At 39.0% G+C, this 25,889-nt stretch overlaps 3 protein-coding genes and 1 long non-coding RNA gene across 5 annotated transcripts; 2 read left to right on the top strand and 2 right to left on the bottom strand.

Moving 5' to 3' along the window:
- Window positions 1-11,621: 11,621 nt before the first annotated feature.
- Window positions 11,622-13,526, bottom strand: LOC104432954. The gene is made up of 2 exons (XM_010045553.3): window positions 12,681-13,526; window positions 11,622-12,266 (listed from the first exon to the last, which is right to left on the bottom strand). Exons 1-2 carry the CDS (start codon window positions 13,235-13,237, stop codon window positions 11,852-11,854), a joined length of 972 nt encoding a protein of 323 aa, XP_010043855.2. The 5' UTR covers window positions 13,238-13,526; the 3' UTR covers window positions 11,622-11,851.
- Window positions 13,527-18,149: 4,623 nt separating this feature from the next.
- On the top strand, window positions 18,150-19,982 carry LOC104432953 (probable small nuclear ribonucleoprotein G). The gene is made up of 4 exons (XM_010045552.3): window positions 18,150-18,293; window positions 18,393-18,415; window positions 19,413-19,534; window positions 19,620-19,982. The coding sequence occupies exons 1-4, from the start codon at window positions 18,259-18,261 to the stop codon at window positions 19,677-19,679; spliced, it is 240 nt and encodes a 79-aa protein (XP_010043854.1). The 5' UTR covers window positions 18,150-18,258; the 3' UTR covers window positions 19,680-19,982.
- A 2,881-nt stretch (window positions 19,983-22,863) lies between these two features.
- Window positions 22,864-24,718, top strand: LOC104432952. 2 transcript variants are annotated; one of them, XM_039306513.1, is made up of 6 exons: window positions 22,864-23,054; window positions 23,143-23,278; window positions 23,366-23,744; window positions 23,837-23,899; window positions 24,154-24,311; window positions 24,403-24,718. In XM_039306513.1, the coding sequence occupies exons 3-6, from the start codon at window positions 23,722-23,724 to the stop codon at window positions 24,543-24,545; spliced, it is 387 nt and encodes a 128-aa protein (XP_039162447.1). In that variant the 5' UTR covers window positions 22,864-23,054; window positions 23,143-23,278; window positions 23,366-23,721; the 3' UTR covers window positions 24,546-24,718. The 2 variants fall into 2 exon arrangements, with proteins under 2 accessions (XP_039162447.1, XP_039162446.1); XM_039306512.1 differs by having other exon boundaries at window positions 23,149-23,744.
- A 37-nt stretch (window positions 24,719-24,755) lies between these two features.
- Window positions 24,756-25,808, bottom strand: LOC108957732. Its single transcript, XR_005548366.1, has 3 exons — window positions 25,549-25,808; window positions 25,269-25,417; window positions 24,756-25,191 (listed from the first exon to the last, which is right to left on the bottom strand). It is a non-coding gene; the product is annotated as an uncharacterized LOC108957732 (long non-coding RNA).
- Between the last annotated feature and the right edge of the window lie 81 nt (window positions 25,809-25,889).

Raw genomic sequence — 25,889 nt, 5'->3', positions numbered from 1 at the left:
GAATGGTATGAGATTGACTTTAGTAATGCATAAGGCTCATTGATCCCCCGTGATTTTGCATATTATATGTCTTGCGCAGTAGAGATTGATACAACACGAAAAAATAACGGAATGAAAAAGTATACATTTTTTGCATGACGTTATATAATTCCCCTTTCGCTAATATCTCACTATTCAGTTTATCCAAATGGAAGTGCGAGATGTCATGGAAGATCAACTGATTCATGTCCATGATATTTCTTCGCGTGTGGGAGGGTAGGGTTTCGAGTTCCCTAAAATCCAAGCAGAACGATGCTGTGGTGGTTGTTTTCTAACTATGTGGATACGTGGGTGCTTAGCAAGGGAAGACTTTTAAATAGTGGCGTACGTGACTCATGTGGCCAAAATGTGCACGAGAGGATCTGGGCCTGTTCAAGATCTTGGGGACTTTCAATGCCATCACTTTAAGGGATTTTCATGTTATTCATGGTGTGAAAGGTGACTGATCATAAGCACCGAGGATCTCACCATTCACCACCACTCAAAGTGGTTTCCACCCCCTAAACCGGCTCTTGTTCTTTTGTGTGCTTGTCTTGTAGTCCTAGCATCCGGCTTCACATCACTTCCAAGCCTATTCTCACGTCTTAACCAATTCATAGGTTTCGCCATATCTAATAAAGATCACAAGTCCTTGAAAAAAAGTACCGAGAAAAAGTTCTAAACTGATTATAATTATATTGATTCGGTTTTAAACTTTTTAATTATATCAATTTAACTCTAACTATTTTCACGTTTTGTCAATTGAATCCATTCGGCCGATTTAGACTGGAAATTATTGACATGGATGCCAATAATCTTATTTAGCATGATTGACACTTTATATATATATATTAATAATTTTTTTGAATTTTGTTACCTTCTTTTTCTACTAGTGGCTGTTCATTGGCCATCGGCCATGGCCGGTGAGGGCAAGTCTTGCTTGAGCAAGGGTCACCCTAGCTTGGGTGAGGGTTGGTCTTGCTAGATTTGGTGCAGAGGACTCTCACTGGTCACTAGCAAGAAGAAAATGGACAAAAAAAGGAAAAAAATTCATAAAAAAATGTCCATGTCAGCAACCGAAAGTTAGTGTCCACATAAGAAATTTTCGGCATAAATTGGTTGATGGACTCAATTTGTAAAACGTGAAAAGTTTATGACTAAATTGACATGATTGAAAAGTTCAAGCTTAAATTAGTATAAATACAATAAGTTTATGACTTTTTAATACTTTTTTCCAAAAAAAAAGTTCTGAATTGATTATATTTATACCAATTCAGTCTTAAACTTTTAAATTATGTCAATTTAACTATAAACATTTTCATGTTTTGCTAATTGAATCTATTTGGTGAATTAAATTGGAAATCACTAACGTTGATACCAACAATCCTACTTGACACGAATGACACTTTTCTTATATAATTTTTTAATAATTTTTTAGAATTATTTTTACCTTCTTTTTCTGCTAGTGGTCGATTGTTAGCCACCGGCCATGGCCGACGAGGGTTGGCATTGCTTGACCAAGGGTTGCCTTAGCCTAGGTAAGAGTTGATCTTGTTAGATTTGGCGCGGAGTACTCTTAGTGGTTATTGGCAAAAATAAAAGGGACAAAAAAGGAAAAAAATTATAAAAAAAAAGTCCATGTTAGTGATTGACAGTCAATGTCCACATAAGCAATTTTCGGCATAAATTGGAATGATGGACTCAATTTGCAAATGTGAAATGTTTCGGACTAAATTGATACGATTGAAAATTTAGAACTAAATTAGTACAAATATAATAAATTTATGACTTTTATAGTACTTTTGCCTGAAAAAAAGGTTCCTCTAATTGTTCTTCGTTTTATTGTATCATTTGCTTGTTATTCATTTTGATGTGGTGCTTAATCGTGCAAGATCAGGATTGCATGTCCTGTTATGTGTTGCACTAAGGATGCTATTGTGAATGATTCAATGGTATTAACAATGTGGCATGGCCGAAGGACTTGATCGCACAAATCGAGAATGTTAGAAGACTTGATTGCATATACCAAGAAAGTTAGGAGACTTAAATGCACAAAATATAGTCTTAGGACCAAATCTCACAAAATAAAAGCTAGATGAAGAAAGTTACGCTTCACCCATTTATGATATATCTATACTTAAATAAAATAGGAAATTCCAAACTCTAATGAAAACTCTCAATAGTAAAGTTACTAAAAGAACAAAATTCTTAGCTAGCCTTGCAAGAGCTTGTTTGAAAAATAGAAAAGTTACTGAATATGGATGCTGACAATATCTCGATCATTCAAGGTGAAGTAAATAATCTCTCTTTACTTTACCAATGAAGTGATTTTTGTTTACTTAATTGGATTTTTTGAGTGAAAACTAATTGACAGCAAAAGAATAGTCCAAGTACTAAAACTTGGCACGGGATGATACTTAAGTGCTAAAAGTTAGGAAAGTGATACTTAAGTGTCACTTTAAAAAAAAAAATGAGATGCTTGAGTGTCAAGTCTGGTGACCTCCGTCCTATGTGACAATTTTTTATTAATATTACTTGCCTACATGGCTTGCTGGAGAGTTTGACTCAATTCTGACTCACATTAAATAATGTTGTTTCGATAGTTGGCTAAAATAAAAGCCTTAAATCAGCCAAAACGACGTCATCTCCTCAATTTTCCCAAATTCAAAACCCTAAATCGGCCAATATCCCCATTGAAGCACTTGAACCCTACCCCAAATTCCATCGTCGAATATTGAAAATAGAGAGCGAGACTTTCAACAACGGCTCAAATTCCTCTCACCGAAATGATGAAAATGTGAGTGTTTCTGTTTTTGTGGATTACTAAGTTTAAGAAGAACATCTTGGAGTCGAATGAATCTTGGGAGAAGATTTTATGGATGTTCCTGATATAGTAAAGGGTTGAAGTGCAAATATTTCAAATGAGTCGATGTGAAATTCTCTTATTGAGCTGCGTAGATAATGTTAGACCTACTTGATGGATGACGCCAACCTTCATCTACATTCATGGTTGACTTGGACAATGTTGACTCAATAAAAGCTCAAGAATTTTCGGCTAACCATTTAAAGAATGAAGTTTCAAGAATGAAAATTGAACGGAAGTGTTACCAAGCATTTATTGGGGTATTCTTTTGTTATCTATCCTATTTTATGATGAAATGTAAAACACTTGAAGATGAGAAGAATGCCATAGTTGAAAATGAATGGACAAATGTAATTGTTTTAGATCAAATGTGGGTTATTTTTTTCTTTTGAAGATTAGAAGAGGTTTGTGTTAACCACAAGATCGTGTTGACTCAATGAAAGCTCAAGAATTGTTGGCTAACCATTTAAAGAATGAAGTTTCAAGAATGAAAATTGAACGGAAGTGTTACCAAGCATTTATTGTGGTATTTTTTTGTTATCTATCCTATTTTATGATGAAATGCAAAACACTTGAAGATGAGAAGAAGTTTCTCCGATTGCCATAGTTGAAAATGAATGGACAAATGTAATTGTTTTAGATCAAATGTGGGTTATTTTTTTCTTTTGGAAGATTAGAAGAGGTTTGTGTTATCCACAAGATCGTGTGACTCTATTATTGTTTGTGCTGTCATTTGTATTGTAACTTACTTCTTATGTTGGTGGGGAGGTTAAGGAAAGTGAATGAGTGAATGAGATGCTGCTTGTACTATGTTTTTGCTTGTTCTTGAATATAAACCAGCAATAATGTGTATTAAGGTGATGCTTTTTTATTTGAACTGAATATAAACTAGCAGCAAACATTGAATTGAATGGAGTTGCTTATGTAAACTAGCATATACATAGAACATACACAAGTAATTACTCGAATGTCATAAGTTGTATTTAAAAGTGATCACTTAAATGTTAGTTTTGATAAAAAAAAAATGATCACTTAAGTGTCAAATTATTATTAAAAGTGATCACATAAGTGTTACCAAATTATTATTAAAAGTGATTACATAAGTGTTACTTATGATTAAAAGTGAACACTTAAATGCCAAATATTTTTAAAATGTGATCGATTAAGTGTTAATTTTTATAAATTTCCTCTAAAACTTGCATTAGCCACCACCATCGGCCACTAGTCGCCACCACTAGCTACACCAGACACCCTGGCCACTATCTCGAGCCACCACTAGTGGTCTACTACTGTAGAAGGTGTCGGTGCAAACTAAGCCTTATACCAGCTTGCATTAGCACCACTTAGTCACTGCACACTTGCATCCAGTACAGCATGAGCCCCCAACCCTCATCATAGACCTACCACCACCAAGCATCATCAGCCACCACTAGCCATCACATCAATACCCCAACCACTAGCCATTATACTAATTGTGGGTTTGCTGCAGAAGGTAGTGGTGCAAGCTGAGCCTTAAGCTTGCACCAGCTTGCACCAATAGCAAGATGTGCACACTACACACTTGCATCAAGTGTAGCATAAGCTGCAACCAACCCCCATAACAAACCCACCACTACTAGGCATTATTAGCCACCACCATCAGTTACACCAGCACCCCATGCATCATACCAACATCCAGTCACTACTAGCAGCTATACCAGTACTCCATCAACCATACCAACATCCAGTCATCACCAAAGACCCATCACCAATAGCCATTGTATTAGTGGTGGATTTGTTGCAGAAGGTACTAGTGCAAGTTGAGCCTTGTACTAGCGTACACTAGCACCACATGGTATAAGATGCACACATTGTACACGTGCACTAGGTACAACACAAGTCGTCAACTTAACTCTCACAATAGACTCACCACCACTAGTCACCACCACCAGCCACATTAGCATCTCGGTCACCACCATAGCACCACCATAGCACCACCAGCAGCAATAAGTAAAAGTAGAATTCAAAAAATGAAAAATGCAAAAAAAAAAAAAAATTGGCAAAAAATAAGATCGTTCCATTGACATTGAAATTAAGTCTCACAAACTCGATAACAAATTAAAAAAAAAAAAAAACCATCCATATCAAGTTATAAACAAAACTGACTCATGAGCTCCATAAACCTTTTCCCGTCCCATCTCATCAATCAACATGCATAACCCCCATGTTTGTACTCCATTTGATGGACTTTTCACTCTTTCTAAATGGATATGCAACTTCTTCTTCAATTGTCTTAGGATGCGTTGATTCAAATGGAGTTGTAATTGCCCTAGGTTGAACTGATTTCGATGGAGTTGCAACTGTCACTCCTAGGCTAAATTGATTCAAATGGACCTATAAATGGGTTCTTCTTCTTTCTTGTCAACGTAGTCGATGTCTTTTTCTTTGTTGGCACATTTGTTGATTCTTGAGTTGGCCTTAAGAGATAAGAAACTTCGAACTTCTCACAGTTTATAAAAAGACAGCTAAATTATCAGCAAAAGTTTGCACCATAAATTAAATTAAATGCAGCCAATAAAACTTACATTAACAATGATTGTTTCAGTACACTCATCTCTATAAATGCCATAATCATATTGTCTTAGCCTTTTCCTAATAACTCTTTTTGTTCAAATGGGAGCGTCACTTTTAGGAACTTGTGATTTGTTGACCATTCTTTTCGCCAGTGATGTCTTGAACCATTCTTTTGGCTTTTAGCTATTGTATTCAATGTCTACTTTCACCTCTTCGCCATGAAGATAATGGTATCATGATATCCCTAAAACCATTATTATTTTTCAAACTTCTCAAACCATCTCTTAAGCCCTTCTGAGGAACACAATACAACAACTTTCATACTACACATGGCAAATATGTCACTATATTCCTAACAAATCCAATAAGATGCTTTCTTTACATCAACAAAGACAATTCCCTCATTTCTTCCCTTATACTCACTCATCATCCCCAATCGCAAATCCTCATTGTAGCATATAATGGCATCAATATAATCCTTATCATAAACCATTTCTACAACTAAGAAAAAAACAATTAATTTTTGGAACCATATCCACAAAGGACAACAGACAATTGTACATGGAGGTCCCTACACTTTCATAAACTTTATTAAAGAAAGAGAAGAGATGCACATGTCAGACCATTTCGATATATAGAGGTCCCCACATTGACAAGATGTCTCCGCATGACAGCCACTTTGATTATCTTGCATTCTCTTAAAATATCGACCAACAAGCAAAAGTCCCCACAACACCCATTTTAACACTTTGATTTTAAAAAATGACTAGAGGTTCTTACAACAACCACTCTGAGCCCTAAAAATCGTCATCGCATATCACATTTTACATCTAATCTCTAAAAATTGCCTTTGCACATCACAATACCACATCCGAGCCCTAAATCACACATCATAATAGCATATGAGCCTTAATTTTCCCCCGCTCGAGTCCTACATTTTGAGACTAAGCCTTAAATTAACAATTTGAATCCCCATAGGATTCTAGAACCACATCCGAGCTTGAATCACACATCAAAAACCATCCAAGCCCTACATTTCCTGGCTAATCCCCACATTTTTAGTTGAGCCCCAAATTTTCCATCAGAGCCCTAATAGATGAGTTTGAGCCCTAATTTCACCATAGGGGAGGGGGATAAGAGGACAAACCTGGGCAAGCGATGATGGTGAGCAATGGGCACCTCAATGAGCATGAATGGCGACGAAGAGAAGGGCATCGGTGTGAGTGTGAGTACGAATGGAGAGAAGAGCAGCGATAGCTAAATTTGATTAAGCTAAAAAATAAGTTAAACAATGTCATTTAGCATCAAAGAAAAACGATATTGTTTAGGTTGCCTAAGCTAGCGTGGATGGAGCAACGTCATTTTGTTGTCCATGTGTTTTTTTTTTTTTTAATTATTTGCCATTTCAACAAATCATGTCGTCGAAAAATGTCACGTACACAATTTAGTTGGATCTTTTCACTATTGGCACTTAACCGATCCATTTTACTTTGATTTTGGCACTTAAGTGTCACTTTCTTAACTTTTGGCATTTGAGTGTTCCTCTATGTCAAGTTTTGACACTTCAGGTGTTAGAGACTCACTAATTGATATTATCAAACAAAATTAGTCTTGTTAAGAGACAAAACGCTTCAATTTTTTAGCACTTTTCAAACATGCATGTACTCTATCTAGAGTGTGTATTTTTTTTTTTTTTTTTTGGGTCGGGATCTAGGGTGTGGTTTAAGGTGAATCTCCAAGCTCGGTTTCCTTAACATCGAGAAACCGATGCGTGGTATTAATAATGACGATGGCAATAAAATATGAAAAATATAATGTATTGTCATAGCTATTCATAGAATAATTATTTCGTTTGTAAATTGTTTGTTCAATTTACTATTCCTGATTATTGGTAGATTAGTAAAAGTATAGTTATGTATCCACGTAAAACCTATATTAAATTGCTTGAAATCTCATTTCCACTTTATTCCCACGATTTTTTGTTATTTCCAATCATCAAATTAAGAATAATTTTTGCATCCATTCCTGCATAAACCAAGCAAAAGAATTTGCAGTCTCATTCCATTTCGTACCAAACGCACAAAACTTTCCGAATTCAAAACATCATTAATGATTGTAAACTATGACCAAGGCACAAAGAAGTGTGATGTTTTACTAGCTGTTTCAGTTCTTTCATTTCTCTCCGTTATGCAAGTTTAGGAGGGAAAAGAATGGGAATGCATGCAAAGTGACCGAAATATCTTTAAATGTTAATGGTCTTAAAACTCAAGATAAAATAAGGGTGTCTGTGAAAAGGAAGAAAATCTTAATTATTATCGCACAAATCCCTTCAAATCCATCCATACCTAGAAAAATTGGAGGGATTCGAAAAGCTACATAGAATTTTCTGCATAGGTGCCTCGCAATCTATTTTTTTCCCCTTCTCCCTCCATCTTCATTCTTCCGTCCTAACAAGTGATCACTTTTAAAGTCCTTGCAAGTTGGGATTAATCAATCTAATATGAATCAAACGTGCCTAAGTTCCAATTACTGCGTACCGACTAGAAATTTCTTCCGAGGCCAATTGAAAATTCAATCTTAATAGCATTACCGCCTCTCTTCTCACCATTGGTCATTGATCAAGTTAAAGAAACTTCACCGCTAATGGGCATTGCAAGTAGCTGTTCTTGCCCTGTTAGCAACAAGAATTGTTTCCAATGCTATTATAATTCATTTTGGCGGTCCAACTCGGTATGGCCATGGCATTGTACCTGAGTGTGGGTGATCAACAATTTCATTTCGTCGGTATATCAAGAAAAAAAAAATGAAACAGGTAAGAAACCTCGACTTTCACCCTCAAGTTGATTTTACATAGTTTAAAGCATTTCGCCTAAGAAAAGTCAACACGTGTATCGCAAGATTTGATAACGAAAAGCATAAATCTACTAATTAGAAACAATCAATCTTTAAAACTCTTGTGCCGAAACCAGACCTCTCTCTCGGTCTCTCTAAGTTAATCACAATTTATACTTTTGAGGTTTTTTTTAGGGAAAATTCCAAAAAGAGACTTGAAATGTCATCATTTTTTCAAATAAGCACATGAAGTAAACATTATTTCAAATAACAGCCTAAAGTGGCATTGGTTGTTTCAAATAAGAGGCTCAAGTAGCCATGATTGTTTCAAATAAAGGCTTGACTTTGTCGGTTATCGGCCGGCTAAATTTTCCAACCGTTCAAGGGCATTTTCTTTCAAATTTTCTTCTCTCTCTCTCTCTTTTAGTGTCGGTTGACAACCACTAGCAAGCACTCGCCGGTAGTGGGTGAGGGCCTACAAGCCCTTGCCAGCTGCTGATGAGGGTTGTCGAGCCCTCACTTGGGGTAGGTGAGGCCAACCCTCGATAGATTTGGTGAGGGTGGCCTCGCTTAGGGCTGGTGAGGGCTGATCTCGCGGATGGCCATGAGGGGTGGCCTCCCTCGGGGCAAGGGTTGCCTTGCCCAAGTGAGGCCGTCCTTCGCCTTCAGCCGGCATGGGTGACCCTCATTGAATTAAGCGAGGGCGACCCTCACCTAGCCCTTTATGAGCATCGCTGGTGGCCGGCTGGCCACCGGCGAAGAGGAAGAAAAAGAACCAAGAAAAAAAGAAAGAAAAAAGGATAGAAAAAAGAGAAAATGGTAAATTATGAAAATATCTTTGATCGTCGGAAAGTCAAGTTCTTATTTGAAATAGACATAGTCATTTCATACTTTTATTTGAAACAGACATAACCATTTCAGACTTTTATTTGAAACAAGATTCACTTTAGACCCCTATTTGAGAAAGTGATGGTACTTCAACATCTTATTTAAAACAATGTCCACTTCAGCCCATTATTTGAGAAAATGAGGACATTTCGGACAGCTTTTTTGGAATTTTACCTTTTTCTTATTATTGCATAAGAATCCATCTGATTCATCTTGGACGTTACCCATCACTTGTTTATGCTGCAGAGTTCCTAGCCTTCTCTAATCACTTCCTCGCTGCTTCTTTGGTCCTTCTAGGCAAAGTCACAAAGACAATCCTAGGTTCCAATATGGTGATCGAGGAAGATGCAAATCAGCTTCGCCGCGAAAGTGTCCGTACACATATACCAGGATATCAGATTTGAACTTGTCTACAGCCTCACAAGCTATTACTTTCTCAAGCCAGTTCCAAACTCAAATATACAATTCATTGGAAAAGTGTTAAAAAAGTCATAAACCTTTTTGTATTTGTGCCAATTTAGTCATAAACCTTTTTTTTTTGTGACAATTTAGTCCTAAACATTTTTACTTAGTGCCGATTCAATCATTTCCGGCCAATTATGGCCAGATTTTATTGACTAGACATTGACCGGTTGACATGGCCTGATTGGTGTTGGCCCGACAACTTTTAATAATATTTTAATATTTTTGAATTTTCATTTTCATTTTTTTTTTTCCTTCCCCTCCTCCAGCCGGCCGCCGGACCTTGGTGATCGGCCACAGGTGACGCCCGGCGGGGTCGACCTCACAGGACCTCGTCGGCCACCTCGCCAGTGGCCGGCGGCGAGGGCCAGCCTTGCTAGCGTCGCCCAGGCTGCGAGGGCGACCTAGCGTTGGGCTAGCAAGGGTGAGCCTCGCCCATGGTCGGCGAGGCTCGACCTCACCAAATTGCATCTTGGGCGGTGTCGGCGAGGTCGAGCCTCGCGGCCACTGGCGAGGTGGTCGGCGAGGGCGAGCCTCGCCGCTCAGCGTGAGGCTGCCCTCGCAGCCACTAACGAGGTGGCCGGTGAGGTTTAGTGAGGTCGACCTCGCCGACCGTCGCCTTTGGTTGGTCGCCGAGGTCTAGCGAATGGCTAGAGGAGGGGAAGGAAAAAAAAAATAAAAATAAACAAAAAAATTCAAAAATATTAAAATATAATTAAAAGCTATCCACGTTAGCATTGATCAAACCATGTTAGCCGGCCGACGTCCAGTCAGCAAAATCCGACCAAAATTGTCCGAAAATGGTTGAATTAACACTATATAAAAATGTTTAGGACTAAATTGGCACAAAAAAAAAGATTTGGGAATAAATTGGCACAAATACAAAATGTTTAGAACTTTTTTAACACTTTTCCCTATAGTTCATCCCTGCTATACAAGGAAAGTAAACATCGAGTGACCATAACGAACTCGCAATAGCAAGTGCTCTCCTTGCTACACAGTTAAGCATATGTAGGCAGAGATGTTGGTAAGAGGAGAAAGAATGGACTTGGCACAATTGTCAGGCTCCACACAATCCATCATGTAGCATTCTGCAAATAGATAATGGCTATTAGAGGTATTAGATGTAAATCCCCTCACCCGAAAGCTCTAGTCAGCCTGCTCATAGAGTTCTCTCCTTTCACGAAAATCTCCTCTTTCATTTGAGAGTTTCGGTGTACATAGCACATTAATGATCGGAATGGGAGGAATTAATGTTGCCAGCTGAGAAGTCAGAACAGGAAGGAAAATTCATGTTTTCATACCAAATTTTTTCTGCATTGATTACGCAGTTATTGCTCATTGGTCGTCTCGTCACCACAAACTTCTGGCCTATATTCTTATTACAAGAAAGTAGAAGCAACTTGAGGGTATGAACCTCATTCCGCCAATCCAAAAGTAAACTAGAAGAGTACCTGCTTGTCTGCCAGAAGTGGAATAATGTAAAATGAGGAATACAGTTTTAGGAATCCGATCGAGTTCCAGAACTATTGATTGGTGCAATTTAAGTCCTCTAAATAAGGATACAGGGAAGGGTCAACGTGGTATTAAAAAATTACTGATGTGGCAACCCCGAATTGATTTTCTTGAAATAGTTTTAGGATTTGACTACACTTTTCAATAAAAATTTAGGAATTGACTACATCAACTAGCAGGCGTAGCAGGACTTGATTACAATTTTCAAAAGTTCACAATTAATTGCACCCATTAAAACATTTAGATATAACTGCATCCTATGATAAGAACTTAGGACTTCTGGTGCAATTTTTCCAATACAGAACGAACTCCCATTACGACACTGAGGTTTGCTTCGCTTGCAACCTTAGACATGGAAACCAAGTGTGCTGGCTTGGGCACTGATGTTAGGGCATATGCAAAATCACTTTTAAATGTAATCCAACAGAAAGGGCACTGATGAATAAATATAGTTACATTAACTAAGGTCAACAAAACTGGGGGTTGCTGCTCGAGTTTAATCAAACGGCATTTACTGAAAGACATCTCCATTTTAAACCAGTAGAGAATGAATTCATTTACTCCAGTCAGTTTCAAATCATCTAATCATTCCTGATGGGTATTTCTGAAGCAGGAAAGTGACAGTACATTGCACCAAAGCCAGTGAACGGGAGACAGCCACTTCAAAAAACTGAGTACAGAATTCAATGCCGTTAACATCAAATGAGTAGTTTGTGTTCATCAGTTTGATGAGCTCAAAGATTTCCTAAGACTTCGGAGGATGCTCCACATGAATGTGGAAATAAAAAAGAGGATTATACCAGTCACGATGGCATATTTGAGTCCAAGGTTCACAAGCAAATTCACCAGAAGCCCTGCGAGGACAACACCGCAAAAATTGGCAGTCACCGCAGGCCAAAAGGGCATATCCAGAACTGAAGCTATGATAGCTCCGGTCCAAGCCCCCGTTCCAGGAAAAGGCACAGCCACAAACAACATGAGGCCAAGCCACTGAAACTCTTCCACAGGGCCAGCCTTCTCTTTCGCCCTCTCAAATACCATTTCAAGTAACCGGGATGCTGATCGGCTCCTCCTAGCAAGGAAAGTAGCTAACTTCTTCAAGTAGAGTATGATGAATGGTACGGGCAACATATTCCTACAACAAGTAAGACCAAAGAGAAAAAAAATGTCAGATTGTAGCTGGTGTTTCATTTCCAAAGCTGAAATGCATCTCTCTCCTACAAAATGTTACAAACTGATTGGAAGGCAAAAAGAATAAGCATCAGCAGCCAACAATGAGGCGCAAATATCATCCAGAACAAACATAAAGGAACTTGACATACCAATGATTAAAGTAGCCCCATTTATCAAAAAAATATTCTCATTACTTAGAAATCCATCTTAACCACGGCATTTCATCGAGCAGTTGGCGCGAGACTACATGAAGTGAGAGGGGCTGCATTTGGAATTCAATACGGCGCCCAGTGCAAACACCAATAACAAGATCAGACATTCCATTCATGTGAATGAGGTAATGTACACCAAGTAAAATGGATGAAATTAGACTGACCCGATAACAGATAAGACAGTGAGGAGCGAAGGCTTGAGTTGCATCCAGTAACCGACAGGAATAGCCCCTCGGAGCTCAATCACCGGAAGCGTCGCGAGCGCGAAGACCACGGCTTCGTCCGGCCATCCCGAGCTCCGCAGTTTGCTGGCGACCTTCACGCCAAAGCCCGAGGCTTTGATGGAATCAACGGCGGCATTCGCGTCCTTGGAAGCCGCGAACCAAGCCAGAGACAGGGAAGCCCAGAACACGACCCAGAGCAGGAACTTGACCGGCCTCTCCTCGGGAATCGTCAAATCGCCCTCCTCTTCGGCCGCGGAAGCGAACCCATCTCCCAGAAGGGCGTCCCTCGCCGGCGACGGGGAAGCACGAGGGTAGGCAAAGAGTGGGCCCAAATAATGGCGGCGGGGACCCACAGATGCGAAGGACAAGCTCGGCCTCGACCCGAAGGAGAAGGGGAACCTTTTACGGGGCTCGTCGACGGCCACATGGGCAGGCGAGAGTCCGGCGGGGCGAGTCCTGTGGACAGAGAAAGATAATGCCGACACAGAGGCGGCCATTGACCGGACCCAAGAAGGCGAGGAGAGGAGCGAAGATTCAAGCAAGGATTCGCTCGAGCTCCATGGAGCGGTGTTGACCTGTTGGGGGTATCTCGAAGCGACGGACCCTTTTGCCAAACGGGCAGCGAGAGCGAAGCGAACCCACAAAGGAATTCCAGATAACCAGAGATTCGATCATGAATTAAGGGCCCTCGTGATTGACAGAGCAACCCTGACGAGTGGGAGGAGCTGGTGATGATCAAGGTCGAGCATTTTATTGGTCTGGCGAGAGGCGGAGATGCATTGGGCTGACGGTTTGCATTGTGTGCGCGGATGCGACCAAACGGGGAGGAGATACCGAGAGAAGGTCCGGTTGGTCAACGGGGGATATGGAGACCACTCTTGGAAGTGCGTGGAAGGGCCAAAATGATGTGGTCAAGTGGCGACGAGGCATTCTTGAGCCCGACGCGGGGGAATTTAGGTGCCTCTCGGATAGAGGCGGAAAAATGGGTCATTTTGTACCCATGTTTTTCACAAATGGGTTGTTATGAAGTTGTAATGGACCATAACCTACACTCGATCCATTTTAAGTTCAATTTTATATGAGTTGAAAATAGGTCACACGTTTCGACCCATTTTTAAAACCTAAAAAGCATGGATAGCCCTTCGACCTTCATCTTTGTCGCTCGCCTCCGAGCCGCCCGCCTCTGAGGCTTGCCTTTGCCGCTCCCTCGAAGGTTGCTAACGACTGAGTCTCGTCGGATCTCTCGGCCTCGCCGATGAATGGCGAGGCTCGAGCTCATCGGTGTCGGGCGGGCCTCGGCCTCGTCAGATCGGCGAGATCAAGCCTTGCACAACGCCAGTGAGCTTTAGTCTCACTTGTGGCTAGTCGTCGGCCGTTGTCGTGGCCGACGGTCGGTCGAAGAAGAAAAAAAAAAAGAAAAAAGAAAAAGAAAATAATTATTAAAATTAAAAATGATATTTTAAAAAATAAAAAATAATTAAAAATTATATTTCTAAAAAATTTTAAAAAAATATTTTAAAAAAATTAAAAAATTCGATTTTAAAAAAATATTTTTAAAAGAATTATAAAAATTTTCCATTAAATTTGTATTGCATAAAAATTGTTAAAAAATTTGTATTGTATAAAAATATTTTAACAATAAATAGGTTTTAGTAATACGGATCGGGTCAGGTATGAATCACTAGATTTACAATACAAGAATATTGTCAAAATGAGTTAAATGAGTCAAATATGGGTTGACTCATTTTCGACCCGACCCATACCTAACCCGACCCACCCATTTGCCATCCCTACTTTGGGAGAACAATTTCTCGATGTGAAAGGACCTTAGCTCAAAGTACAAAAGTGTAAAAAATAAAAATAAAAATTGCAAACCCTCGGCCACTTAGGCAAAAAGACACCAAAATGACACTAGTGATTACATTGTCCAAGTCATGCGACACCAGCGTTGCCTTACCTAGGGCTGTGTAACTTCGATGTTGCACAACCTTAGGCAAGGTTAGGGGCTGCATGGTAATGTTTCTGCTATTTTTTTGTTCTAGGGAACGAGAAATAAAAAAAAAAAAAAGTGTTTACATTAGGGGAACAATTTTTGATGAGAAAAATGCGTTTGGTAAATTTGTTCGAGAATAAAAAATGAATAGAAACACGTTTGGTAAATTTTATTCTTTTTTTGTTTCTTTTAATTTTTTAATATTTTTATTTTATTTTTCATTTTTTCCTTTCTTTTTATTTTTTTCTTCTTTCGGCCGGTCCACCGGCCTCCGCGGCGACGGGCGCGGGGCGCGGCCTCGCCCGGCCAAGGCGAAGCCAAGCCTCGCCGGGGGCGGCGACGCTCGGCCTCGCCGGGGGCGGCGACGCTCCGGCGAGGTTGCGGGCCCTCGACGGCGTCGCCGGCCCTCGACGGTTGGTCGCCGGCCATGGCGAGGCGGCGACCGGCCAAAAAAAAGAAGAAGAAGAAAAGAAGAAGAAAAGAAAGAGAGAGAAGAATAAGTGTTTCTTCAAAATTGTTTACGAAACAAGAAGTAAGTTTTTGTTTCAATTTTGTTCAGAACAAAAAAACAAAAAAAAAAGAAACGAACCAAACGCGTTTCTGTTCTTTTTTTGTTCCCAAGAACAAAAAAACAAAAAAATTGTTCAAAAACAAAAACAAGGAGTGTTTCCATGCAGGCCCTTAGTAGTTGCTACTTCATCTACTGCAGCTTTGCTTGCTTAATCTATACTCTGGATCTAGCTCACTTGAAGTCAAACGACCTAACGTCATTGAAGAAGTAGCAACTATCACCCTCACTTGAAGTTGCATGACTCCAAGCGAGGCAATGCCTAGGCAAGGCGATGCTCAAGTCATGTAGCCTCCTCGACTTTGAATGTGAACTTTGTGACCTTGTGCGACCCTCCAAATTCTTGGTGACCTTCCGTGGAGACTTAGGGGTGAGCATGCTTTACGAGTAAAATCTGCAACCTAAGAACCTCAGGTTTCAAAGTATGTAAGAAAGGTTCAGATTCCAAAAATTGAGGAACATGTTTCAATGGATATATTTTAGATTTTAGGTTAGTGGAATCTGAAACTAACTTAGAACTCATAAAAAGTTTTTGTGTTTTACTTAGTCTATGTCTTCGCACGGTGTTTGGGTATTACAAGTTGTTCGATGATGAGTGTATAATTTAAAATCACTAGTCTGAATTTCCATTTTATGACTGAAACTTTTATTTTGTTAATGTTTAATATATTTCATATGTTTAAATATAAGTTATTGTCAATGAATTGTAATAAATGTGATAATTTAATATAATCATTCAATTAATAATATATGTGGAATCTTGGTAGACACCGTAATCGTGACATGATATGTTTTAAATTATAAGGTATGTAAGGTATGTTCTAAGTTTCAAAAAATGAGGAACTTGTTTTAACATGTAAGTTCTAGGTTTTGGGCGGAATTTGTACGAAATCTAGAATGGTTCACTCCTTAAGAGCAATGAGAATAGCCAATAGCTATGGTGCAACATTCAAGGGTAAGAGAGGAATATGAAAAAATAACGAGGCAAGATTGGCCCATCTTTTTGGTCAGTTAACTCATGCCTTCGAAATGCTAGAGTGCTGATGCTGGTCTGGATGAGAAAATATTAGGTACCTCAGTGATAAACACATCGGATTTGAATAAGTTCACTAAACGCTTGACATGTGTAATCCATAGTCTCCCATTTCAGAAATTTTCAAATTTTCTCCCTTCTCTCTCGCTGACTTTCCCCCCCATCTCTCAAATCTCTTGCTCCATCTTCAAGCACAAAAATCACCAAAACCCACATTCCCTCTGCTTTGTAACAACCTACCTTTCTCTCTTCCCCGTCGCAGAGATTGAAGAAGAACCTCCAACTCTAGTCATGGTTCCACCCCTTCTCTCGATCTCGTCCACAACACCCTTGATGATCGCCTCTAGGTCTCATCCAGCTCGTGGGAAGTAGCGGATAATTCAATCGAGAGTCTTGAAAACTTCACCCCCTTGATTTTGAATTTTGAGGCCTTCGACAGCACCTACTCTTGCGGCAATGACGGACCTCTTCGCTTACTAGTTTAGACCACTATGGTCACGAGAGAGAGAGAGAGAGACTGAAAATTGTTACAATGTGGGATCGTGGATGACACATGTTGAGTGTTCAGTGGAAGATGTCAATCATTAAGGTACCTAATATTTTCTTTGTTTAGATTGGTCCGAGAGAAAGGCCTTTATAAATGCGTTGGATTTGTAAAGTGGGCCTTCAAATTACTTTATGCATTTCGTGAAAGGCCTTTCATAGGGTCAATTTCCTTTAGCAAACTTGTGCCAGACTCATCATTTGTGTTGGCATATCTATATATGATTTTACCCTACAAAAATACGACACTCCTAAATATATAAAAAAAAAAAAATATGAATAAACATCATAACATCATTATGGCAATTGTCGTAATTAAACGTAGAAAATGCAATGTAACATACTGTTATACTTTAGGAACTTCCAATGGCACTTTTACGATGCGCCCATAAATATTCGATGCACCATCTCAACTAAATCAAGTGAGTAGGAGATTCAAACTAGTTGATACTCAACAAGATCACAATATAACTTCTACTCACTGAGCTCCAAATGAACTGTGGTTGTCATGTGACACGAGTGTGCTGTGATATTGGACCATGCTGGACTTATCAAGCATAGAGTGCAACCCTGATCAATATAGCACAACAACCAAATGATAAAAGTAGGAAAATTTCGTTTCATTTTTTGTACTTCATTGGGTCACGATACTAGTGAAGTTTGATTTTTTTTTTTAATTGTGATGAAAAATAGAGATGGGGATTTGGAAACTTACTTGAGTGAAAATCATTTAAGATGCAACTAACTTTTTGTTTAATTGTGTTTGGAGCAACTTTTACTTTATAAATTTTACGGTGCACGAACTTTGACTTTTTTTAAAAAAAAATCTTTAGCAATTGAAGCTTCACGAGTATAAGTGTAAACGCATGGATTAACACATACCTATTTCGATTTTTTTTTTTTTGAAGTTTGCATAAAAAGATATTTTCAAGGAAAATAAAAAGTTATTTTTGTAATTTTTGTAAGTCAAAGCAAAAGATTTCTCACCAAAATTGCTTGATAATTACCCCAATGTTGAATTGACTTGCCGTAGCCATAAGGAGTCTGGATAATTTTTTTTTTTTTGGCGATCAACTACCCTTATTTTGTGGAAAATAAATGATTTAAAAATATTTTTTTGAAAAAAGATCCCTTGTCATGGGCCGTTCATCTGAGGAGGAATAGTTCACGAGTATTGGGCCAAACTCAACGCTGGGCTTCACTCTTCATGGGCCGCTGATCCCAGAAACGACATCGCTTCGCAGACACCACAGCATAAAAAAGTCAATCATCTTCGTCATCCTTCGACGCTCTAGGGTTTTGGGAGCGCATCGTGCACTGTAACTTCACTCCAAAAGCTCCCCCTCTGCTTGTCCCGCGCATCCCTGCGAAAGTCGTCACCATGAGCAGATCGGGCCAGCCTCCGGATCTCAAGAAGTGAGAAGCTCTCTCTCTCTTTCTTGTTCCTCTGTTTTGCTTTACGTCTTTCCCTTGTTTCCTCTCTGACATAGCTTTCCTTTTGCTATCTTTGCTCAGGTACATGGACAAGAAGCTCCAAAGTAAGTCGTTGCAATTTTTTATTTTTTTATTTTTTGAAATTTCTGTGGCGTATTTTTTTTGGGAGTTCTAGTGTTCGTCGTTGTCTGTCCGAGGTGGTTTCGTGGATTTACGTTGCGTGCGGCGAGCTCAATTTTTTAGCTCTGTAGCCGGTTCTAGAACGAGAGATCGGCGTGAACATCGTGGGATTTCGTAGTCAAATACGTCCTATGTGATTTTGATGGAGTTACTTGCTTTTTGCCTTTAATTCCTTTCGTGGCAAACGACGTGATGTGGTTTCGTGCTATGGGTGAAATTATCCAATGTGGTGTTGTCTGGATTCATTTGCCTTGCATCTCATGATAGTTTGCCGATTAAGAGACGGTGAATTCGAATGTTGCGTGATACGGGTTCTTTCAAATTACAGTCTAGGTAATGTGTAGCCTGTTGGATTTGCTTATGATATTCGGTTAGGGCAAATGAGCTGTTCACACCCCATTGTATAGTGCACAGTACCTTGATATCCTCAACACCGATGGAGCTGCTTGGCATGTACTGCATCTTGACTTGTCAATGTTGGGTCTTGGTTATGATAAGAAGCTGTGGCCTTGATCTGTATCGTTTCGTTCTTCAGATGTGAACTCCAAGAGTTATGTGCTTCGATTACCTAATTATGTTCTATCTTCTTCATATGAGTATTTTGGTGTGTGGGGTTCATTGGTTTGTGCATGTGTTTCATCTGTAGCATGTGTTGGAATGTCAAACTATTGTCGTTGGAAGATGAAAATTGTGCTTAGAGTCTGGTGTGCATTTTGAGATTAGTCTGAACAGTTCGTGGTGATTACCTGTTCATAAATCACATGTGTTTGTATATTTTCTTTTTTATTGAAACATTTGGTAACATTGGCGGTTTGCATATATGAAAATTCGTTGATGGAGATTAGGGATCCATTTCATGGCTTGATTTGAGTCATCCAGATATCAATAAGATAGTAGACCTGACTGTTCTCTTCTCTGCAGTTAAGCTTAACGCAAATAGGATGGTTGTTGGAACACTCCGTGGGTTCGATCAGTTCATGAATCTAGTGGTAGATAATACTGTCGAAGTGAATGGGAATGAGAAGAATGACATAGGGATGGTGGTAGGTTCATACTAATTGAATTTCAATTTTAATTTGGAGACTCGCATTTTTGCTAACACCGATAATCTCATCATTGATGCTGCAGGTTATAAGAGGAAACAGTGTTGTAACTGTGGAAGCTCTTGAACCTGTGAACAGGACATAGTCCATTTAGCTATGTATTTGGTAGATTTAAAGAACTCTTTACTTGCAGTTGATTCTGATGCTACCAAGCTGCGTGTAAGGAGGATGTTGTATAAACTCAACCTATCTTATGCTTCATGAAATATTGACCTTCAAGTGGAGTAGTGCACTTGGCGCAGGCCAGATTTGAATTTCAATGAAATTATGTATCGCCATACATTGTGACCAAATTATTCACTGGCTCGTACAGTGTTGGGAAGTCTTAAGTTTATCAACATTATGCTGCTTGAATTAGAGTGAATTTGAGAGAAGTTCAAATTCATCAGGCTGACTTATAAGTTTCCTCTTTTATCTTTCATTTTACAGTATTTATATCTAAATATATGGCTTGAGATACGGCAAGTGATTCACATGTCTGTGGCATGTGAAATCAGTCTGTACCCAACCAGCTCATGTCGTTGGATAATGATATTGGTTCAGTTCTAGTATGTAGGAGTGGTCGATTGGTGATATGAGCTTCATAATGGAGAAGGTTTAGCCTGGATATGAGGTTAGAATCTAACCGTTAGATTCATTAGGTTAAAGAAGTGAAATTATTCCAGTGAACTATGTCTTTTTGATCAGTAGATGTTATAGGTTATTACTGTACTTTCAGGGAGAATCTGAGTTGTTTCGCTGCATATGCCTTCTTTTGTTCTGAGGTAATGCGTCTGTAATACACAAGATCTTGATGCTTATTTTCACTGCGGGAATGAACAGTTACATAAAGAAATATGAAGAGCTAGATGAAGTCTCTCTTTTTTGTGACCTTGGGAAAAATATCAAGAAAGTTCTCGATCTATTGTGTTTGTATCAATAGTTCTACATCTTTTAATTGGACTAATTTGATTTTAAACTTTTTCACATTGGTATCACGTTAGTCTATTCAGTCAATTTTTGGTTAATCGACATTGACATGGATGTCGCTGTTCGACCTGATGTGACAATCTTTTGAATTTTTGATTTTTTTTTTAAATTTTGAATTTTTATTATCAATTTTTCTTTCTTTTTTTTTTGCTCTTCTTCCTCCTTGGATCCTTGTTGTGGCTAGTGAGGGCTTTGCAAACCTTGCCTAGTGATTGAAGAGCCTCACCGGAGCCTCATCCTCACTGGCCATTGCTGGGATCCTAAGAGGAAGAGGAGGAAAAAGAAAAGAAACAAAAAAAGAAAAATAATAAAAAGAATTTGAAGAAATAAAAAAATTATTAAAAAATTATCAAGGTAGTGTCAATCAACTAAGACTAGATGAAGTGAATTAGTATCAATATGAAAACGTCTAAAACTGAATCTGATAGGTTTATAATTGAATTGGTATTAATGTAAAAAAGTTTAGGATCAAATTGGTCAAATTGAAATGTTTATGTTTGAATTGATATCAATGCAGCAAACTATTGAGTGACCTCTCATAAAAACATAATTCCCTTGATGCAGCAAGCTATTCAGTGACCCGTGCCTTGTTTAATCTTGCTTTCTATACGACTCGGTTTTGCACAATCTGTCGTGGATGTATTTCATATGGAATATGGTTGGAATTAGAATCAAATGCATGTGCTACATGAACCCGGTTGAGTCTATAGAATTAGATGCGTATGCTACACGCATACGGTCGAGTCTCAGTGCAAAGATTTCCAACAATAATTAAACATGATATATAAAATTTATGGGGAAAATGAGCATTAATTATTTCTTTAATTGAATATTATGTATAATCATATAAACTAGATAATCAGTATTTTGAAAAGAGGCAATTGTCTTTAGGGTGGTAATCGTAGGTAGTATATTCATACTATTGTTAGTAGTGTAAAATTTGAATAACGTTTTAAAAATGATATCATGCAATATTGCTAATCAAATAATTTTCTGCATTACTTATGTCATAAGCATATTTTATTACGTCTTATAGTGGGAAAATTCCAAATAAGGGTTTGAAATACCTTATTTTCTTAAATGAGAGCATGAAGTGGATTTTATTCTAAATAATGACTTAAAATTGCTATATTAATATCAAAAAAGGTACTGAAGTGGTTATGACTGTTTCAAATAAGTATATAGTCTCGTCGGTTGGCAAAATTTTTTGGTTGATTAGGGATATTTTCATCTAAACGTAAAATTAAACTAGTCACTTCAGGACATTCTTTGAAATTAATATGACAATTTCATGTCATTTTTTAAAAATAATATCCACTTTATGCCCTTATTTGAAGAAATGAGGGCACTTTAGACTTTTACTTGGAATTTTCCAAGTAATTAACATTTAGATTAATTGTATTAATGATAATGGATGTTGTAACCACATTATATACTGATGAATCATACATTAATAATATGCAATTATTGAAAAATAATTATTAAAGTTTAATAGTTTATAATTTTAATTGTTCTAGTTTTACCTGTAGTTAACTTTTTTTTTCCAAAAACGCTTTATTTGAGAATCTTATATGACCACACATTTTTAAACTATAAAACTAATAACTAACATAATTAAAAAATTTATTATTGCCATACATAATAGGGTTTAAATGACACAAAAAAATCCCAAAATAATGCACTCAAGTCGCAAAAAATCGCAAATTGTTATACTCGTGCTGCATTTAATGATTTAACCCAACCTAATTATAGTCTCACACAAAAAATATCAATATGATAAACTCGTATCATATTTACCCTAAACTAATTTTAGTGTCACAAAAAAATTCAAAACCAGTGGTCTAGTATGCCCCGGTAAATCTTCACTAGGTTCATGAATAAGTGAACAGGTAATTTTGACGTCCCTTTTCAGGTTAAACTCACCTCAAACTTTCTGCATTGCCAGCTCTCTCCTTCCATATTCGCGTTTCATTTGGACTGTAGGTCCTTTCTTCGTTTGGCACCAACCGCGTGTCCTTGATTTTGAAGTTCATCATCATCACCTGCGTAAAGCAAAGTACGCAACGCCATAGTCGTGCAAGAAGACACCACGCAAGAGCCGTGCATGAAGGCATCCGCACGGAGTGCATACTCCAATGGAGTTTCGTCCGTGACTTGCTGAGGTTACCAGCCACGTGGTTTTGTTCGGATCTTTTTCCTCTTGTTGCCATCGTCCTTTGAGCGTTAGGTGAGAAATCTTTCCTTTGCTGTCTTTGCCTTTGGCTATTTAGTTTATCGAATATGTCTCCGCTCATCTCAGACTAGCTAAAAACTTTTCTGAAGAGAGAACAACCTCTGACCTCTACCATAAGGCCGCGCGATTTCAACATCGAGGCTCGGCGAAAGGTTCGTGCAGTTCTAACTGTGGACTGGACCATGAATTTACGATGGCACGAGACGTGCGGCGTGTGTCCATGTGCATGCTCGTGTTGAGCATATCCTTTAGACTGAGGTGTGTATGCGCGAATGTATGTGCAGAAGCACTCTCGATTCTCGAAATTGTTCTAGACTCGTTCCTTATTTATCTTTTGCAAACCTAGCTGCAGGCTAGAGAAGACGGCAACAAGAGGTCCATTCAAGCATGAGGGCATTGTTAGTGCTAAATCACGCACATGTTTTGGTTAATACTTGCTGTGCCCTAATGTTGCCACGGTGATATTATACTGACTTAATGAGGTGGATGGTGCAAATGACCATTCGCGGTGCAAAAACATCTGTTGGCAATGGTTTCTTTATGTGGTCGGTTTGATTCAACTTTTACAGACTCAATGTAAGGCTCAGCATGGTAGATGAAAAAGGTTGGTTACTAATTACCAGCATGAAAATGAGCTGAAAGATGGTGTGGGTCAAGTAACGTCCCCAGTATGAGTCGCTGAGGAAGGCCCGCACACAGGTAAACGGTCCTGGTCTAACTTGCTCATGTTGTTTGCCGCACTTGCATTCCCTTGCTCAAGAACTCTGGTCAGAAACAGCACCAAGTTCACTCCCACCCTGAAGAATGCTAGTGTGGCTAGCCTGGATTCGCTGCAACAGATTGAGATGAACAACAGACACCATGACACAAGAATCTTTGTATGACTTGCTGAGGGTGCCGTGTTTGTTCAGTTCCTTTTCTTTTTATGTTGCTAGTGTTCAGCGTTAGGTAAGAAAACTTTCCTTTGATGTCTTTTCTTTGGCTATTTAGTTCATCGGATATGTCTCACTCATCTGTGACTAGCTAAAAGCTCTTTTCAGAGAGAAGAACCTCCGACCTCTACCAAAAGGCCGTGCAATTTCAACGTCGAGGCTTGGCAAAAGGTTTATACAATTCTATCTAACTCGACTATAGCATGAATTCCCGATCACACGAAAAGTACGGTGTATGTCCATGCACACGCTTGTGTTGAGCATGTCCTTCTGGCTATTATTTCTTGTGATTTACTCAGTCACCTTGCAGCATGTAAATATTAGACTAGGTGCACGCGCACGAATGCACCGGCGTATGCACTCTTAGTTCTCGAATTCGCTCTAGGCTCCTTCCTTATTTCCTTATTTTCCTTTTGCAAATCTAGCTGCAGGCTAGAGAAGACAATGCCAATGATTGAGGAGAAGATTTTTCCCATGGAGGAAAATTATGGCAGCAAGGAAAACACAGGTCCATTCAAGGATGAGGGCATTGTTATTGAGAAGGCGAGCACCGGCGGATGGAAGTGGACGAGCCTCTTCCTAGGTGACTGACCGTTATGTTTTCACTTATGAGAAGCAATGTTACTGTTCAATGTGATGATTGGTACTGAAAGATTCTTGTGTCATGGTGTCAGTTGTTCACCTCAATGTGCTGCAGCAAATCCAGGCCAACAACACTAGCATTCTTCAGGGCAGGAGTGAACTTGGTGCTGTTTCTGACCAGAGTTCTCGAGCAGGGGGAGCGCAAATGCATCCAAGAACGTGTGCAAGTGGATAGGACCATTTACTTGTGTTCCTTGATCGGGTTACTTGACCTGCAGCATCTTTCAGCTCATTTTCATGCTGTAACTTACCTTTTTCATCCACCATATCGAGCCTTACGTGTAGTTTGTATGCAAAAGTCGAACTTTGGTTGCCTCCATCAGTACAAGCCGAGTGAATTATCTTCTAGACTCATTTTGTGTGATCAAACCAACCACAAATGGTCATTTCCCTGATCCACCACATTAAATCTGTATAATATCCCGAGGCAACAGTTGGTCACAGCAAGCATTAGCCAAAACGCATGTGCATGATTTAGTACCAAGAGACTACTTAGTCTTGTATAAGAGTACTTAAAATTTACTCGAATTTAATTGAAACTTTCTACTTTCCACAAGTTATAAATGCAATCAAAGTATCCTAATGACTTAGTACCCAAGTTAGTTTAGCTAACCAACAGCACCAGCATATCGATATACTTTTCTAGAATAAAATGGGTTGAGTACTTCTGCAACTAAAGTGGCTTCTTGTATTTGGAGGTACTCTGCAAGGCCCTCCCCTTTGCCATCGTGGGGCATGAAATTCATTGGCAGAAAGTCCGATTTCTCTGTACGTTGGTGGAGAGACCCAGAAACCACACTTCAACCAAGCAGGCATAGAGGCTGCAGCAACAAAGCAAAATATTAAGCCACACTTATTCATCCAAGATCAATCCGAAGCAAGATTTTAACATACTTACGTTTTGGAACGACAAAACCATCAACAAGATTAGTAATGCAACAGTACCAGCTGTGACGGAAGCAGCCACAGTTTGAAAAATTGAGGCCAGAAAATGGAACATGAATTTGAGGAAAGTGCATAGAGTAAAGTAGTAATCAGCAGAGGAACCTGCATAAATAAGCAGAAAACAATGAAAGCCATGACTTTTGAGTAAAATGGCAGTAAAATTTACAAATGATGTTGCAATGTAACAGAAGTTTAGGAGGCAAGGAATGAAGAACTCTTGTGCTAAAACTTACCTGCCAACGCTAGGACGGTATTTAATCGCATGATATGTAAGTGATGTCCAAACCACAGACTTCAGCAGTGAAAGGGGAAGTTTCAGTATACATGCTGGAATTGCATAAGCCCAAGCAGGGTAAAAGTACAGCGCCTTTTGTTTATAGAAGGCTACGAGCCTCGAAACAGTCATTTCCAATTCTGGAAATCCATCAATGTGGAGTATGACTAGCATGCAAAACAGAGAGAGCGCGTAGTAGTTGGCATGGAAAGCATCTATTCCTATTTGAGTTCGCAAGAATATGGTCATCATGATAAATGCAATGAAATAAACTGTATGATGAAAAGACAACTATCAACT

The sequence above is a fragment of the Eucalyptus grandis genome, chromosome 2 (assembly GCF_016545825.1).
Source record: "Eucalyptus grandis isolate ANBG69807.140 chromosome 2, ASM1654582v1, whole genome shotgun sequence".
NCBI lineage: Eukaryota > Viridiplantae > Streptophyta > Magnoliopsida > Myrtales > Myrtaceae > Eucalyptus > Eucalyptus grandis.
The sequence above is the reverse complement of the archived record's forward strand: the minus strand, read 5'-3'. Positions and strand labels throughout refer to the sequence as shown.